The 14,505-nt window shown below is 56.0% G+C and overlaps 1 protein-coding gene across 5 annotated transcripts; it reads left to right on the forward strand.

Annotated features, from left to right (window-relative positions):
• The first annotated feature begins 6 nt into the window (after positions 1-6).
• Positions 7-13,615, forward strand: CCHCR1 (coiled-coil alpha-helical rod protein 1). 5 transcript variants are annotated; one of them, XM_014534499.1, is made up of 19 exons: positions 7-172; positions 422-488; positions 566-767; positions 2,855-3,158; positions 6,011-6,174; positions 6,274-6,409; positions 6,517-6,627; positions 6,765-6,944; positions 7,343-7,453; positions 7,558-7,664; positions 9,974-10,086; positions 10,251-10,296; positions 10,440-10,539; positions 11,518-11,554; positions 11,685-11,873; positions 11,954-12,055; positions 12,725-12,876; positions 12,976-13,135; positions 13,368-13,615. In XM_014534499.1, exons 2-19 carry the CDS (start codon positions 473-475, stop codon positions 13,532-13,534), a joined length of 2,397 nt encoding a protein of 798 aa, XP_014389985.1. In that variant the 5' UTR covers positions 7-172; positions 422-472; the 3' UTR covers positions 13,535-13,615. The 5 variants fall into 5 exon arrangements, with proteins under 5 accessions (XP_014389985.1, XP_014389986.1, XP_014389987.1 ...); XM_014534500.1 differs by having other exon boundaries at positions 6,795-6,944; XM_014534501.1 differs by lacking the exon at positions 10,440-10,539 and having other exon boundaries at positions 6,795-6,944; positions 11,418-11,554.
• The last annotated feature ends 890 nt before the right edge of the window (positions 13,616-14,505 follow it).

The raw sequence follows: 14,505 nt of genomic DNA on the forward strand, positions 1-14,505 counted from the left end.
CGCTTTGGTCGGGAGGGACCCGGGGGTCCTGGCGTGGTGTGTGGATGGGCTTCCCCCAGGCCTCGCCGAGCCTTGGCGGGGACTCTGGAGCCTGGGCTCGCAGCCCCTGCACCGCACACCTTCCTCACCCGGGACCAGGAATGGCCGAGTCCGTAGGAACTTGAGGAGGAGGGTAAAGGCGCGCCCGGACCCTGCCAGCCTCTCAGTAGCGTCCCCCTCCCTGGCTGTGGCCATGGTTGTGCCAGGGCCAGGCTGGGTCCAGCAGGCTCTGTGGGCGTCTCCTTCCTCTTCTTCCTGGAAGTAGGAAGAGGAGCTCGGCCCGGCCTGGCTCTGGTCTGAGGACCGAGACTGTCTGAGGGGCTTTCCCTCTGGGGGAGGCCTGAGCGTTGACTTGCAGTGCCGTGTTTCTCCTCTTGTCCAGGGGAACGTAGATGGCTGGACACAGGATCTAGAGGCTCCAAATAATGTGGAGATGTTTCGACCTTCAGGTCAGTGGGACCCGGCAGGGGACTGCTGCTGTCTCTCTCCCGGGAAACTGACCATCTTTGTCCTTGTGATTCCTCAGGTTCCACGGGGCTCATCCCCCCGTCCCACTTCCAAGCGCGGCCCCTTCCAGCCATGCCGCGAATGGCTCCCACCTGGGTCTCAGACATCTCCCTGGCCCATCGAGGTGTTTCAGAGAGGTGGCCAGACTTCCAGAGGCCTCCGGGGATCGTGTGGGAGCAGGACGTTTCTGGCGATGGGCAGGAGCCGGGGTGGAGGGACAGGTAGGGGCCGCTGCCGCGCCCTTCACTGAAATAGGTCCTTACCCTAGTTCAGCCCTTAGTCCCATCATTTGTTCATTTATCCATAGCAAGTATTGGTGCCTACAGTGCATAAATAGTACGAAGAGCATGCTAGATGCTGGGGGTGGGATAACAAACAAATAGGAGAAATCCTGATATCAAGGATTTCCTTAAAATTCCAAGGGAAGAGACATCGACCAACAGCTGATCATAATCAGGCAAGATACCGTGTCCTGTGCTAGTATGGACTCATTCTGGCGGATGGTGCCGTCTGTAGAGCTTCTCATCGGTGGTTCCTGCGTGTCTTTTCCCTGATAAACTGGCAGCCGGTGTGCATTGTGCTCTAGAGTGGGATTGCGGTGGGTCTCCCTGGGGCCCACCGGCGGGCAAGGAGCATGATGACGACAGGGAGCCCCAGAGCTGCTGCCAGGACACGGGCTCTGTTCCTAGCTTGGTACCGGCTCCGGTCCTGTGGCCGTTCACTTCGTTTCTGTAGGCTGTCGTTCCCTGCTTAAGCCCTGCGGTCCGGGCCTCAGTGAAGGAGCTGTGCCGAGAGCCGGGTCACAGGTGCTTTCAGCAGCGGTTGGGACCACTGGTGGCCCGTGAGGTCCGAAAGGTTGGCGACCGCTGCTTTAAGCTGCATGTGCACCAGGGGACTTCGCTAAAGGCTGGGACTGCATAGTTTATTGACGTGCTGTCCTCCCGAACCCCTCACTCAGCGTACCTGACTCTAGACCAGCGGTTCTCAACCTGTGGGTCGCGACCCCTTTGGGGGTCGAACGACCCTTTCACAGGGGTCGCCTAAGACCATCGGAAAACACATACATAATTACATATTGTTTTTGTGATTAATCACTATGCTTTAATTATATTCAATTTGTAACAATGAAAATACATCCTGCATATCAGATATTTACATTACGATTCATAACAGTAGCAACATTACAGTTATGAAGTAGCAACGAAAATAATTTTATGGTTGGGGGTCACCACAACATGAGGAACTGTATTAAAGGGTCGCGGCATTAGGAAGGTTGAGAACCACTGCTGTAGACGCTCCCAGCCAGCACCTGGCCGTACTGATACTGGGAGCCCTTGCAGAATTCAGAAGTCCCTCCCTGCACTTCCAACCTCTTCAGAATGTGTGGCCCAGTGATACGCACAGTTGCTGTTAAGACATCAGCCTGTATATAGCTCTCTCTAGAGCAGCGATTTTCAACCTTTTTCATCTCATGGCACATTACTAAAATTTTGTGACACACCAAAAAATGTTATTTTTTGCCTTTCTGACCAAAAAATAGGTATACTTTTGATTGATTTACAAAATAATAATTACCTACCCTTTCTGCTTCAAAGTAACTTTTTAAAAAATCAGGTGCTGCCCAACTTGCATGGCTCAGTGATTGAGCGTTGACTTATGAACCAGGAGGTCATGGTTCGATTCCCAGTCAGGGCACATGCCTGGGTTGCAGGCTTTATCCCCAGTGAGGGGCATGCAGGAGGCAGCCAATCAATGATTCTCTCTCACTATTGCTGTTCTATCTCCTCCCTCTCTGAAATCAATGAAAAAATATTTTTTAAAAATTAAGTAAATAAAAAGTTAGGTGCCTATACTTGTAATTTATATAAGGATTTCTGATACCAAGAATGAACCAATGAGATGCAACCTTATTCAACGTGACCAATAAGATGCAACTCTATATGACCTATATATTTATGGTCCAAGACTGAGTATTCACATCCCACAGCTATTTTTGTTAGCTGGTGTCATTTTTTTTACTTGACAATCTAAGGGAAAGAGGTCAGTGCCCCTGACTAAATAGTTAGGTATTGCATGTTTGAAAAATTCTTGTGGCACACAGTTGATAATCACTGCTCTAGAGGGCCATGAGCCCAGAGACTAGACCTGATATGCTTAGTAGGGCCTTGATGAATGGTGATGGTGATGGAAATGCAGAGATCCCTCAGGTCCAGGTTCATTCCCACATGTGAGCAGAGGGAGCTCTTCTCCTGGGGCCGCCTTCGCAGCCCCAGAGACAGGAATCACCTGTGCTACCCTGTCTTTCAAGGTCTGTGGAGCTGCAGGGATCACAGGCCTTGCGCCAGCAGGCAGAGCTGATCTCTCGGCAGCTGCAGGAGGTGCGACGGCTTGAGGAGGAGGTCCGGGTCCTGCAGGAAAACTCGCTACAGCAAAAGATGAAGCTGGAGACCCAGGCCATGGAGCTGGAGGCTCTGGCACGGGCAGAGAAGGCTGGCCGAGCTGAGGCCGAGGGCCTGCGTGCCGCCCTGGCTGGGGCTGAGGTTGTCCGGAAGAACCTGGAAGAGGGGAGCCAGCGGGAGCTGGAGGAGGTTCAGAGGCTGCACCAGGAGCAGGTGAATGTGGGGGTGGGAAGGCCTCACCTTCACAGTGGGGATCTGGCCAGGGCCTTCCCTGCAGAAAGCAGATATGGGAAAAGACGCCCACGAACAGTGGCGGGATGAAAAGCATGCCCTGGAGAGAGGGGGACCTTGGTGTTTTGGCATTATTCAGATGGCTCTTGTTCCCAGGACTCAGCTGACCACCCGCCACCTGAAGCCCTCCTTCCCCTCCAGTAGGAAGTAGTTTGTCTTCCTACCTCACTCTGGGCACCCCGTTAATCTGGGAGCTCCGGCGGGGACAGGTCCCGAGGTGAGCTGGGAAGGAGACTGTTCAGTTGGTAAGCATTTATCAGTGCTTACTCTTCCATCCCTGAGACAGGAGCTGGGCCTCTGGTGAACACACCAGCGAGTCCCTGCCCGCCTGGGTGCAGCTGGCGGCCTAAAGGGGGACCCACATTCAGCACTTGATTTAATCCTAAGTAGTTGCCTGCCATTGGGAGAAGTGCCATGAAGAAGGACAAGGGAGCCTTAAGCTGGTAGGGGAGTTAGAAAGGTCATTTTAATAAGTCAGCATGTTAAGAAATGAAACCATAGAAAGGTCATTTTAATAAGTCAGCATGTTAAGAAATGAAACCATAATGATACCGGAAGAAAATCTGGGTGAATTCCTGGTAACCTTGAGTGGGGAAGGTCTTTACATATGAATCAAGATCCTGAGCCACTAAAGAAAGGATTGGAATGTTGACTGTATAACACTACTGGTAAACTTAGGAATGGCAATAAAAGTAAAATTAAAGGACAACTGGTAGCCCTAGCTGGCTTGGCTCAGTGGGTAGAGCGTCAGCCTGTAGACTGAGGGGTCCTGGGTTCGCTTCCAGTCAAGGGCACATGCCCGGGGTTGCAAGCTCGACCAGGAGGGTATGCAGGAGGCAGTCAGTTAATGATTCTCATCATTGATGTTTCTTTCTCTTTTTCCCCTCTCCCTTCCTCTCTGAAATCAATAAAAAAATAAAAAAAAGGACAACTGGTAAATTAGGAACAATATTTACAGCTCATATCACAGAAAGAAGCAAATATCTCTACTATATAATGTGTGTGTAGAAATTGATACAAGGAAAACAGTAATCCAGCCAGAGATAGTGCAAAGAAAAATATAAATGCCTTTAGATTCGCGAAAGATGCATAATGATAAGAGGTGACTTTTTTTTTTTTTTAAATATATTTTATTGATTTTTTACAGAGAGAGGAAGGGAGAGAGATAGAGAGTTAGAAACATCGATGAGAGAGAAACATCGATGAGAGAGAAACATCGATCAGCTGCCTCCTGCACACGCCCCACTGGGGATGTTCCCACAGCCAAGGTACATGCCCTTGACCAGAATCGAACCTGGGACCCTTCAGTCCGTAGGCCGGCGCTCTATCCACTGAGCCAAACCGGTTAGGGCGATAAGAGGTGACTTTTAAAAAAAACATTTTTATTGATTTCAGAGAGGAAGGGAGAGGGAGAGAGAGATAGAAACATCAGTGATGAGAGAGAATCATTGATTGGCTGCCTCCTGCACGCCCCCTACTGGGGATCGAGCCCGCAACCCGGGCATATGCCCTTGACCAGATTCGAACCTGGGACCTTTCAGTCTGCAGGCTGACGCTCTATCCACTGAGCCAAACCGGCCAGGGCAAGAGGTGACTTTTGTTCTGCGTAGAAGTTGGCTTGTCAGGCATGGGCGGTGGAGATGGGAGCTGCTGTGACGTGGGGCAGCACGTGGGACAGGAGGCGGCCAGAGGGATTTGAGGGCAGGAGCTGAGGGGCTCTGGGTGGTCCTGGGACTGTGAGGCCTCAGGCCCATCCAGAACTTTATCTTAAGAACAATGAGCGCCCGGCTTAGTGGCATGGCTCAGTGGTTGAGCGTCGACCCATGAACCAGGAGGTCACAGTTCGATCCTGGGTCAGGGCATATGCCTGGATTTTGAGCTCAGCCCCCAGTAGGGGGTGTGCAGGAGGCAGCCAATCGATGTCTCTCTCATCATTGATATTTCTCTCCTCTCTGAAATCAATAAAAAAATATTTTTTCAAAAAAGAACAATGAGCAACCAGTGAAAGGTTTAAAACAGGGAAATGACATGATCATATTTGTGATTTCTCTAAGTGTGGCGTGGAAATTGGGCGAAGGGAGACCAACTGGAGATGAGGACAGCCGTGTTCCCACTTCCTTGTCTGTCCCACGACTCCCTCAGTGTCCCTGACACCACTGAGAGGTGCAGTGAGGAAAGGGCGAGCCGCCTGCCTTCCTAGAGCTTCCTTTGTGTGGGCTGTGGGACTGCAAGGTCCTCTCAGATGACAAGTGCTGGAGGCCAGGGGCAGGCAGCAGGACAGAGTGGTGGTGGGTGGGGATTGGAGGGCCCTGGGAGGCCTCCCGGGGAGGTAGCGGAGGGGACGTGGAATCTGAGAAGAGCCATAGGAAGTGGGCAGGGGCCCAGGCACGGGGTTGTTGCAGCCGAGGGAAGGAGCTGGGTTTTGCTCAGAATGCCAGCCTCTGGAGGTTCCTCAAGACTGGTCAGGGGATGGTTGCTGTCGTCTAGACCAGAGGTGAGGATGGCCTACCTCAGGCTGGTGGCTGGAGGTGAAGAGAAGTGAAGATATGATTTGGGGGAAGACCAGACAGGAACTGCTGATGAGTTGGAGTGTGATGGGGACTTAAAGGCTCTAGGGTCGGCCCCATTTGCCAGGCCTCTGAGGCCCTGTGGGCGATGTGCTGGGCTGTTGTCTAAGGTCACAGGAAGTGGGAGACTAGGCCAGAGCCAGGGGAGATTTGGAAAGCCTGGGTGTGGGGGTGAGCCAGCCCCTGCTGAGACCCCTCTCTCTGCAGCTGTCCTCCTTGACACGGGCTCACCAGGAGGCTCTTTCCAGTTTGACCAGCAAAGCCGAGGGCTTGGAGAAGTCTCTGACCGGTCTGGAAACCAGCAGGGCCGGGGAAGCCAAGGAGCTGGCCATGGCCCAGAGGGAGGCTGAGCTGCTGCGGGAGCAGCTGAGGTAAGTTGGTGGGTGGCCAAGGGGGGCCCAGCAGGTGGTGGGTGGGGTGAGTCTCCAGGGTGCCCCCTGATGGCTGTCCTATTCCCACACTCATCCTAGCAAGACCCAAGAAGACTTGGAGGCTCAGGTGACCTTGGTTGAGAAGCTAAGGAGATATGTGGGGGAACAAGTTCCCCCCGAGATTCACGACCAGGCATGGGAGTCAGAGCGACTGAAACTTCTAGAGACCGTGCAGGTGAGGGTGCTGGGCACATCTGTGCAGGTGGGTGGCCCAGGACCTGGGAGGACCTCCCCCAGGAGGGAAGGGTGCAGACCGGTGCTCTCCGCCCTGCTCCCTGGCAGCACTTGCAGGAGGACCGGGATGGCCTGCACACAACGGCGGAGCTGCTGCAGGTGCGCGTGCAGAGCCTCACGTACATCCTGTCCATGCAGGAAGAGGAGCTGGCCAGGAAGGTAGGACCCTCGCCTCCCTGTGGGCGGGCCCGGCTGAGAGCTCCCCTCCCTGCACACACACCTCTGCTCTCTGTGGCTCCTGTCACCTGGGCAGCCCAGAGAGAAACCAAGATGCAGCTTCCTCCTCTGCTCCCCAGGAGCCACACGACCGCTTCCCCCGCCCACAGGTGCAACCGTCAGATTCCCTGGAGCCCGAGTTCTCCAGGAAGAGCCAGGCCCTGCTGAAGCACTGGCGGGAGAAGGTGTTTGCCCTCATGGTGCAGCTAAAGGCCCAGGAACTGGAGCACGGAGCGTGCGTGCAGCAGCTGAAGGGACAGGTCACTTGGCGTTCTTCCTCCCCATGGTTACCCCTGTTTTCTTTACATAAGGGGTGGCATTTAGTTAACCAGCGTTACCGAGTGGCTGCCACGAGCTGGGAGCAGCCCTAAACAAAGACAGAGCTTAGGTCCTGGAGCAGATACAACAGGCAAGCAGACAGTTAGGTAACGTCAAGAAATCATGTGTGCTGTGAAGAGTGGGGTGACCCACCACACGACAGACCAGGGGGCAGCCTTAGGTGGGTTGGTGAGGAACGGCCCTCCTGGCGCAGGGCACAGGCTTTGCGTGGAGACCTGGACTCAGGAAGCCAAGCTTCTTGTCTCCCCGGGTGGAGTTCATTCTGAGACCTTTGTACTGCCCCTTCGATCCCAGTGCCCACCTGCCTCTTCTCCCCCAGGTGGCAGAGTTCCAGGAAAGAGTGGCTGCCCAGAGCCAGGAGCAAGCCATCCTGCAGCGCTCCCTGGAGGACAAAGCTGCGCAGGTGGAGGTAGAGCGGATGGGCGCCAAGGTCAGAATCGGCCACAGTCATGGGGCTAAGGGAGGCCTGGGAGCCCCGGTCAGTGGGCCAAGGCCCCAGAGAAAGGACCCTTTCCTTTATTGTCTCCCTCACAGTCCCTGCAGATGGAGCTGAGCCGTGCCCAGGAAGCCTGTCGCCGGGGGCAGCAGCAGACAGCCTCGGCTGAGGAGCAGCTGAAGCGTGTGGCCAAAGCTATCAACAGGTGTCTGGATAGAGGTGGGGGTGCTGTGGTTGGGGTAGGATTTCTGCTTCCCCAGCTTCCGAGAACCTTGGAGTTTAAGAGCCTTAGGCAAGCACAGCTAGAAAGATGGCCACTGGAAGGTGCAGACTGGAGGGACTTAGCTACTGGGGGGTGTGGGCGGAGGGGCTTAGCCTCTGGAGGGTGTGGGCGGAGGGACTTAGCCTCTGGAGGGTGTGGGCGGGAGGGACTTAGCCTCTGGAGGATGTGGGCTGAGGGACTTAGCCTCTGGAGGGTGTGGGCTGGGGGGATTTAGCCTCTGGAGGATGTGGGCTGAGGGGCTTAGCTGCTGGGGTGCAGGGTTCGAGGGACTTTACTGCAGGTGGTGGTCGTGCAGGGCTGGAGAACTTAGCCATGTTAAAGCTCCTGTGTTCATTTTCTGGGGCAGCGCCTCTGCATTCACACCAGGGTCACTCTGACTGCCATTGCCTGTGTGACTCGAGGTGAAGAAGCTTCCTCCTGCATTTGGTCCAGTAACAGCTTGAGCTAGTGGAGCACTGGGAGGATCCCGCCTTCACAGCTGTTCTTGGATGAGGAGTGTGGGGACTTGCTCTTTACTTCCTCTTTAACATTTTACAGGCATGCCCTGATTACTTGGAAACAATCGTCCAAAGCTTTACACTTTATCGGCATATAGGCAGTCCATTTAAAGTGCATGACAGCTCCTTCTTAACCAATTGCAAGTCCCTGTGCATTTCCTTCCTGATTTCTTATATGGCCTTCAGAAGGGCCTAAAGGAGAAATGAAGCTTCTGGTGCTAGGAAGCACCCTTCCTTGCCTTGGACATTGGGGTACCTGGTCTGCATGGAGCTCTTTGTTTTTTCCAATACATTTTTTTATTTATTGATTTCAGAGAGGAAGGGAGAGGGAGAGAGAGATAGAAACATCAATGATGAGAGAGGGTCATTGATTGGCTGCCTCCTGCACACCCCCTACCGGGGATAGAGCCCGCAACCCAGGCATGTGCCCTGATCGGGAATTGAACCGTGACCTCTTGGTTCATAGGTTGACACTCAACCACAGAGCCACACTGGCCAGGCCTGTGTGGGCCTGCTGGTTTGTTGCCTGGGCTCTGTAAATGTTAACTGCTACCCTAGCTCAAAATTGTGTTGCAGGATGGACTTTGCTCACCATCCCCTTCTGTTGAATTTATACCTTGTGGACTAATTGAACTTTAAAAAATGATGGAAGATTTCATACATACATGGAAGTAGAGCGGGTAGTTGCGATAAACCACCACCTGAGTTCAGTCCATCGCATGTGCTCCCACCTGCAGGAGAGCAGAAAGACTCGCTGCGGGCAGGGTTTTCCTTTGGTACGAGGACATACTGAAATGGGCCTTGCTATTGGCTAATGGCCAAAAAGTCCACAGCCCACGCTTGGCCTGTGGCCAGATGTGTTAGCTAGTTTTTAGACGGCTTGGAGACCTTACCAGAAAATGGCTTTAATAAGAGCCACGGAAGGGGTTGGAATCACCAGAGCAGTTTCAGGTAAAAGTGGTCTCTGCTGTGCCGAGGGATACAACAGGCAGCCTTTGTGTCTGCCTGTTTTTCTGTTGGTGGAGACTTGACTGCCCCCGAGTTCCAGCCCTGCCCCTGGATGCTGCCATGCCCCCTGGTTTTGAGCCACTTTGGTTCTGGTGGGGTCATAGCCATCCTTCCCGGGACCCTGGGAAGGATGACGGTGATCTCTGATGGCACTTAATGCTTCTTGGGAATGGGTCCCTTAGAAAACCAACGGAGGCCATGGCCCTGTTCCTTAGGAAGAGGCACCTAAGTGCACACCCCCTGAGTGTGGCACACGTGCCGGGGGAGGCCCCGACCTGCAGAGGCACCAGGGGCCTGGGGTGGAAGTCCAAATCCGCTAGAGATGAGCCAGCCTGTGGCACTCGCCTTGGCTCCGCAGAGCCGTGTCTGCTGGCCCCTGACGGCAGAGGCATCTGGGCCCAGAGGAGGTGTGCCCGTGAACCTCATGGCGGCTTTACTGCTGGGCCCAGAGGAGAAGCTGGGGGGCCAGGAGCAGCGTGCTTTTCTCATGAGCAGCTGGGCCCTTGGATGTGGCAGTCACTCCAGGGCTCAGGCCCCAGGTTTTCCTGTTTTATCAGCCAAGGAGCCCGGCACAACTTGGCTTCAGCTTTTCTTTTCCCAGCTTCGATTTCCTTCCCTGCTGCCCGCAGGTCCGCCGCTGAACAGGCTGGAGGGAGGTGTTCTACAGCAGGTCAAGTCCTGGGGGTGAGGTGGGGTGGAAGGTGAGCAGCCTTGTATCTTGTCCAGCTTTCAGACCTGGATCCAGAACACCATGGCCGAGGTGGAGCAGGCTGCAGCCCGGCTGCCCAGCCTCAGTAGCCGAGTCAGCTATGCCGTCCGCAAGGTCCACACTATTCAGGGTGGGTAGGCAGCTGCCAGACCAGATCTGCCCCGCCCCGCCCTGCCCTACCAGCTCTCTGTTGCCCGTGTCCATCCTCCTACCTTCTCATCAGTCAGAGCCTTTTCCCCTTCCTCCCCACCTCCCTTTCCTCTCCGAATGCTGCTGCTGTCTGCCTTCCTCCAGGTCTGATGGCTCGAAAACTGGTCCTTGCTCAGCTGCGCCAGGAGAGGTGAAGTTTGGGGCACTTGGAAGTGGATTGGAGGATGGTGGTGGGGCTTTCAGGTGTTGGTTGTTGGGACCCAAAACAATAGGAATGAGGGATGGGGTGAAGGAGTCAGGCAGCTGGGTGACCCCTCCCCCACTCTGTCTCAGCCACCCCCCAGCCCCACCAACCAAGGAGGTGAGCCTTGAGTTGGAGCAGCTGCGGGAAGAGCGGAACCGCCTGGATGCAGAGGTGCAGCTCAGTGCCCACATCATCGAGATGAGCCAGCCTGTGGCACTCGCCTTGGCTCCGCAGAGCCGTGTCTGCTGGCCCCTGACGGCAGAGGCATCTGGGCCCAGAGGAGGTGTGCCGTGAACCTCATGGCGGCTTTACTGCTGGGCCCAGAGGAGAAGCTGGGGGGCCAGGAGCAGCGTGCTTTTCTCATGAGCAGCTGGGCCCTTGGATGTGGCAGTCACTCCAGGGCTCAGGCCCCAGGTTTTCCTGTTTTATCAGCCAAGGAGCCCGGCACAACTTGGCTTCAGCTTTTCTTTTCCCAGCTTCGATTTCCTTCCCTGCTGCCCGCAGGTCCGCCGCTGAACAGGCTGGAGGGAGGTGTTCTACAGCAGGTCAAGTCCTGGGGGTGAGGTGGGGTGGAAGGTGAGCAGCCTTGTATCTTGTCCAGCTTTCAGACCTGGATCCAGAACACCATGGCCGAGGTGGAGCAGGCTGCAGCCCGGCTGCCCAGCCTCAGTAGCCGAGTCAGCTATGCCGTCCGCAAGGTCCACACTATTCAGGGTGGGTAGGCAGCTGCCAGACCAGATCTGCCCCGCCCCGCCCTGCCCTACCAGCTCTCTGTTGCCCGTGTCCATCCTCCTACCTTCTCATCAGTCAGAGCCTTTTCCCCTTCCTCCCCACCTCCCTTTCCTCTCCGAATGCTGCTGCTGTCTGCCTTCCTCCAGGTCTGATGGCTCGAAAACTGGTCCTTGCTCAGCTGCGCCAGGAGAGGTGAAGTTTGGGGCACTTGGAAGTGGATTGGAGGATGGTGGTGGGGCTTTCAGGTGTTGGTTGTTGGGACCCAAAACAATAGGAATGAGGGATGGGGTGAAGGAGTCAGGCAGCTGGGTGACCCCTCCCCCACTCTGTCTCAGCCACCCCCCAGCCCCACCAACCAAGGAGGTGAGCCTTGAGTTGGAGCAGCTGCGGGAAGAGCGGAACCGCCTGGATGCAGAGGTGCAGCTCAGTGCCCACATCATCCAGCAGGAGGTGGGCCGGGCCCGGGAGCAAGGTACGCTTGGTCGCCTGGCCTGGGTCCCTGCTTCTAGCTGGGACAGAGTCGGCACGCTGGGGCTGGGGGCTGGGGGCTGGGGCCGAGGACATGGAGAGGACCAAGGGAGCCTGAGCCCACCCCTTCCCAGGGGAGGCGGAGAGGCAGCAGCTGAGTGAGGTGGCCCAGCAGCTGGAGCAGGAACTGCGGCGGACCCAGGAGTCCCTGGCCAGTGTGGGGCTGCAGCTGGAAGCGGCTCGCCAGGGCCAGCAGGAGAGCATGGAGGAGGCTGCTAGCCTGCGGCAGGAACTGACCCAGCAGCAGGAGGTCTACGGGCAAGGTGTGCAGCAGGGAGATGGGGTGGAGGGTGGGGTCGACGAGCCACGGCTCCCCGACACCCCATGTGCACCTTCACCCCAGCTCTGCAAGAGAAAGTGGCGGAAGTGGAATCCCGGCTGCGGGAACAGCTCTCAGAAGCAGAAAGGAGACTGAACGAGGCCCGGAGGGAGCACGCCAAGGCTGGTGAGGCTCGCGGGTGGACGTGGGCATCCAGGACGTGGACATGTGTAGACACAGGTTATTTTAGAAGCTTTCTGGGAAGCTTCCTTGGAAGGTGCTGGAGTTACCAAGCACTCAGGTAGCCAGCACCCTCCACAGAGGCGACGCCCCTCCATGCCTCCCCACCGAGGACCCCCAGCTCTTTAGTAGGAAAAATGTCTAACCCCTCGCAAGGGAGGACAGTCCTGTGATGAGCGCCTGCACCGTCCTTCTGCGCCTCGACCCAGCCCTTGCTCACGCCCTCGCTCACCTGCCACACTGGCTCCTCTGTGCACACACCACCAGATACATTTCTGGGGAGTCAGTGAATTACAAGCATCATGGCTGTTGACCTGCATCTCCTACGGAGAGGAAAGTGTCTCATAAGCCTCAACGCCATTGCCACATTGATGGAAATGTACATTTGTTGGACAAAATCTAATACTCGGTTCATATCCAGTTTCCCCTCAGGGCTCCGGGAAGGTTCGGGTGGGGAGCAGATTGACAGGGTCCTAGAGCGGCAACCCCTCTCCCTGTACAGAAGGGGTGGTCACCAAGCTAGGACCCAGCGCTCCTGCCCATCATCCCAGTCTTGTTTTCATGGTGCCTCGCGACCTCTGGGCAGCCCCACACCTGTCCCCTGCTTCCCCACAGTGGTCTCCCTGGGCCAGATGCAGCGCAAAGCCACCCGGGAAAAGGAACGGAACCAGGAGCTCCGGCGCCTGCAGGAAGAGGCCCGGAAGGAGGAGGGGCTGCGGCTGACCCAGCGCCTGCAGGAGCTGCAGAGGGACAAGAACCTCCTGCTGGTAGGGGAGGCGAAGGCTGGGCTGGTGGGGAGTAGAGGTGTGGAGAGAAGCGGGGGAGGCTCTGCCCTGCTAGGTGGCGTTGAACCCTCTCCTTCCCAGGCCACCTTGCAGCAGGAGGGTCTCCTCTCCCATTACAAGCAGCAGCGACTGTTGGCAGTCCTGGATAAGGGAGGGTCTGTGCGGCCCAGCCCCCGGCCGGCAGGGCCATCGGCACCAGCACTTCCAGCAGCAGCGCTTGGCCCCAGGGCAGCCACTAAAGGTAGTGGTCTAAGTGGGAAGGGACAGATGGTGTGTGGGTCGGGGAGCACTTCTAGAACCTCTACCCCAGATACTCCAGTGCATGAGCCTTGTTCTCTGTGACCCTTTATTCACATCTGCCATGGACCCGAGAACCTCCTCCCTCACCCCCCCACCCCCAGGGGCAGCCCTGCTCCTCTGCACAGAACCTCATGGCCTTCTCTTGTCTGACTCCATCCCCTGGTCTTTCCCAGAATCCCTCTCTGTCCTGCTGGATGACCTGCAGAGTCTGAGTGAGGCCATTTCCAAAGAGGAGGCCGTTTCTCAAGGAGACAACCAGAACTCTCCTGTGGCCAGGGGCTCGGAGTGCCTGGGGGCTCAGGGGGGCCCAGCGGGCCAGGAGGATCGTGAAATGGGGTGAGGTTTGGGGGCTTGCCCTCAGGGATACCAGCCACCAAGGTGTCTGGATTTTGTGCCTCAATAAAGATGACTGAATAGCCCTCGCCGGTTTGGCTCAGTGGATAGAGCATCTGCCTGCGGACTGAAGGGTCCCGGGTTCAATTCCAGTCAAGGGCACAGGCCGGGGTTGCAGACTCGATCCCTAGTGGGGCGCGTGCAGGAGGCAGCCGATCAATGATCTTCTCTCATCATTGATGTTTCTATCTTTCTTTCCCTCTTTCTTCCTTTCTGAAATCAATAAAAATACATGTTTTTTCAAAAAGATGACTAAACAGAGCCATTGCACAGACGTGTTGTCTCTGGGACTCTGTGCAGCCGCCGCCGGGAAACAGGGTCCCACGCAGAGGGCGCCTTTCCCAACCCCTTTCCTAGGTTGCTGGGAAGCTTTTTGAGAAGCCCCAGGTTTTCTTTATTCTCTAGTTTCAAACTCTTTACCTCTGGAAGGTGATCAGCACCAGAGTGAGGAGGATAAACCTCACCCACTCGGCAGGCAGGGCCCCGACTCAGGGCCCGGGGTTGGGGGGGGCGGGAGGGGAGGGGAAGGCAGGTCCCTGGGAGAGACGATGGACAAGTGCCCAATGAACAACGAGCGTTTCAAACAAGTGCTGTGAGAGAAAAGCAAGGACGGTGATTTGACAGGCGCTGACGGGTCGGGGTGGCCTCTGAGGGGGACGTGGCTGGACCTGGGGTGGGTCCGGCTGTGCCGACTGGGAAGAGTCCCCGCAGGGCAGGCTGGAGGGCTCACCCTGAGTCTGCAGAAAGCCCTCGAGTACTTTTATATTTTTTAAAAATATATTTTTATTGATTTCAGAGGAAGGGATGGGAGACTGGGGGTCAAGCCTGCAACCTGGGAATCGAACCATGACTTCCTGGTTCATAGGTTGATGCTCAACCACTGAGCCAGTCGTCTGGGCTTGAGTACTTTTTTTTTCT

The sequence above is a fragment of the Myotis brandtii genome, unplaced genomic scaffold, assembly GCF_000412655.1.
Source record: "Myotis brandtii unplaced genomic scaffold, ASM41265v1 scaffold130, whole genome shotgun sequence".
In the NCBI taxonomy this organism is placed as follows: Eukaryota; Metazoa; Chordata; class Mammalia; order Chiroptera; family Vespertilionidae; genus Myotis; species Myotis brandtii.

What these genes read in the sequence shown, in the direction of transcription:
- CCHCR1 (XM_014534499.1), top strand. An exon ending in CTGCTGCGGGAGCAGCTGAG is followed by an intron (nt 6,175 to 6,273) that starts GTAAGTTGGTGG and finishes CACTCATCCTAG; the next exon opens with CAAGACCCAAGAAGACTTGG. An exon ending in AACTTCTAGAGACCGTGCAG is followed by an intron (nt 6,410 to 6,516) that starts GTGAGGGTGCTG and finishes GCTCCCTGGCAG; the next exon opens with CACTTGCAGGAGGACCGGGA.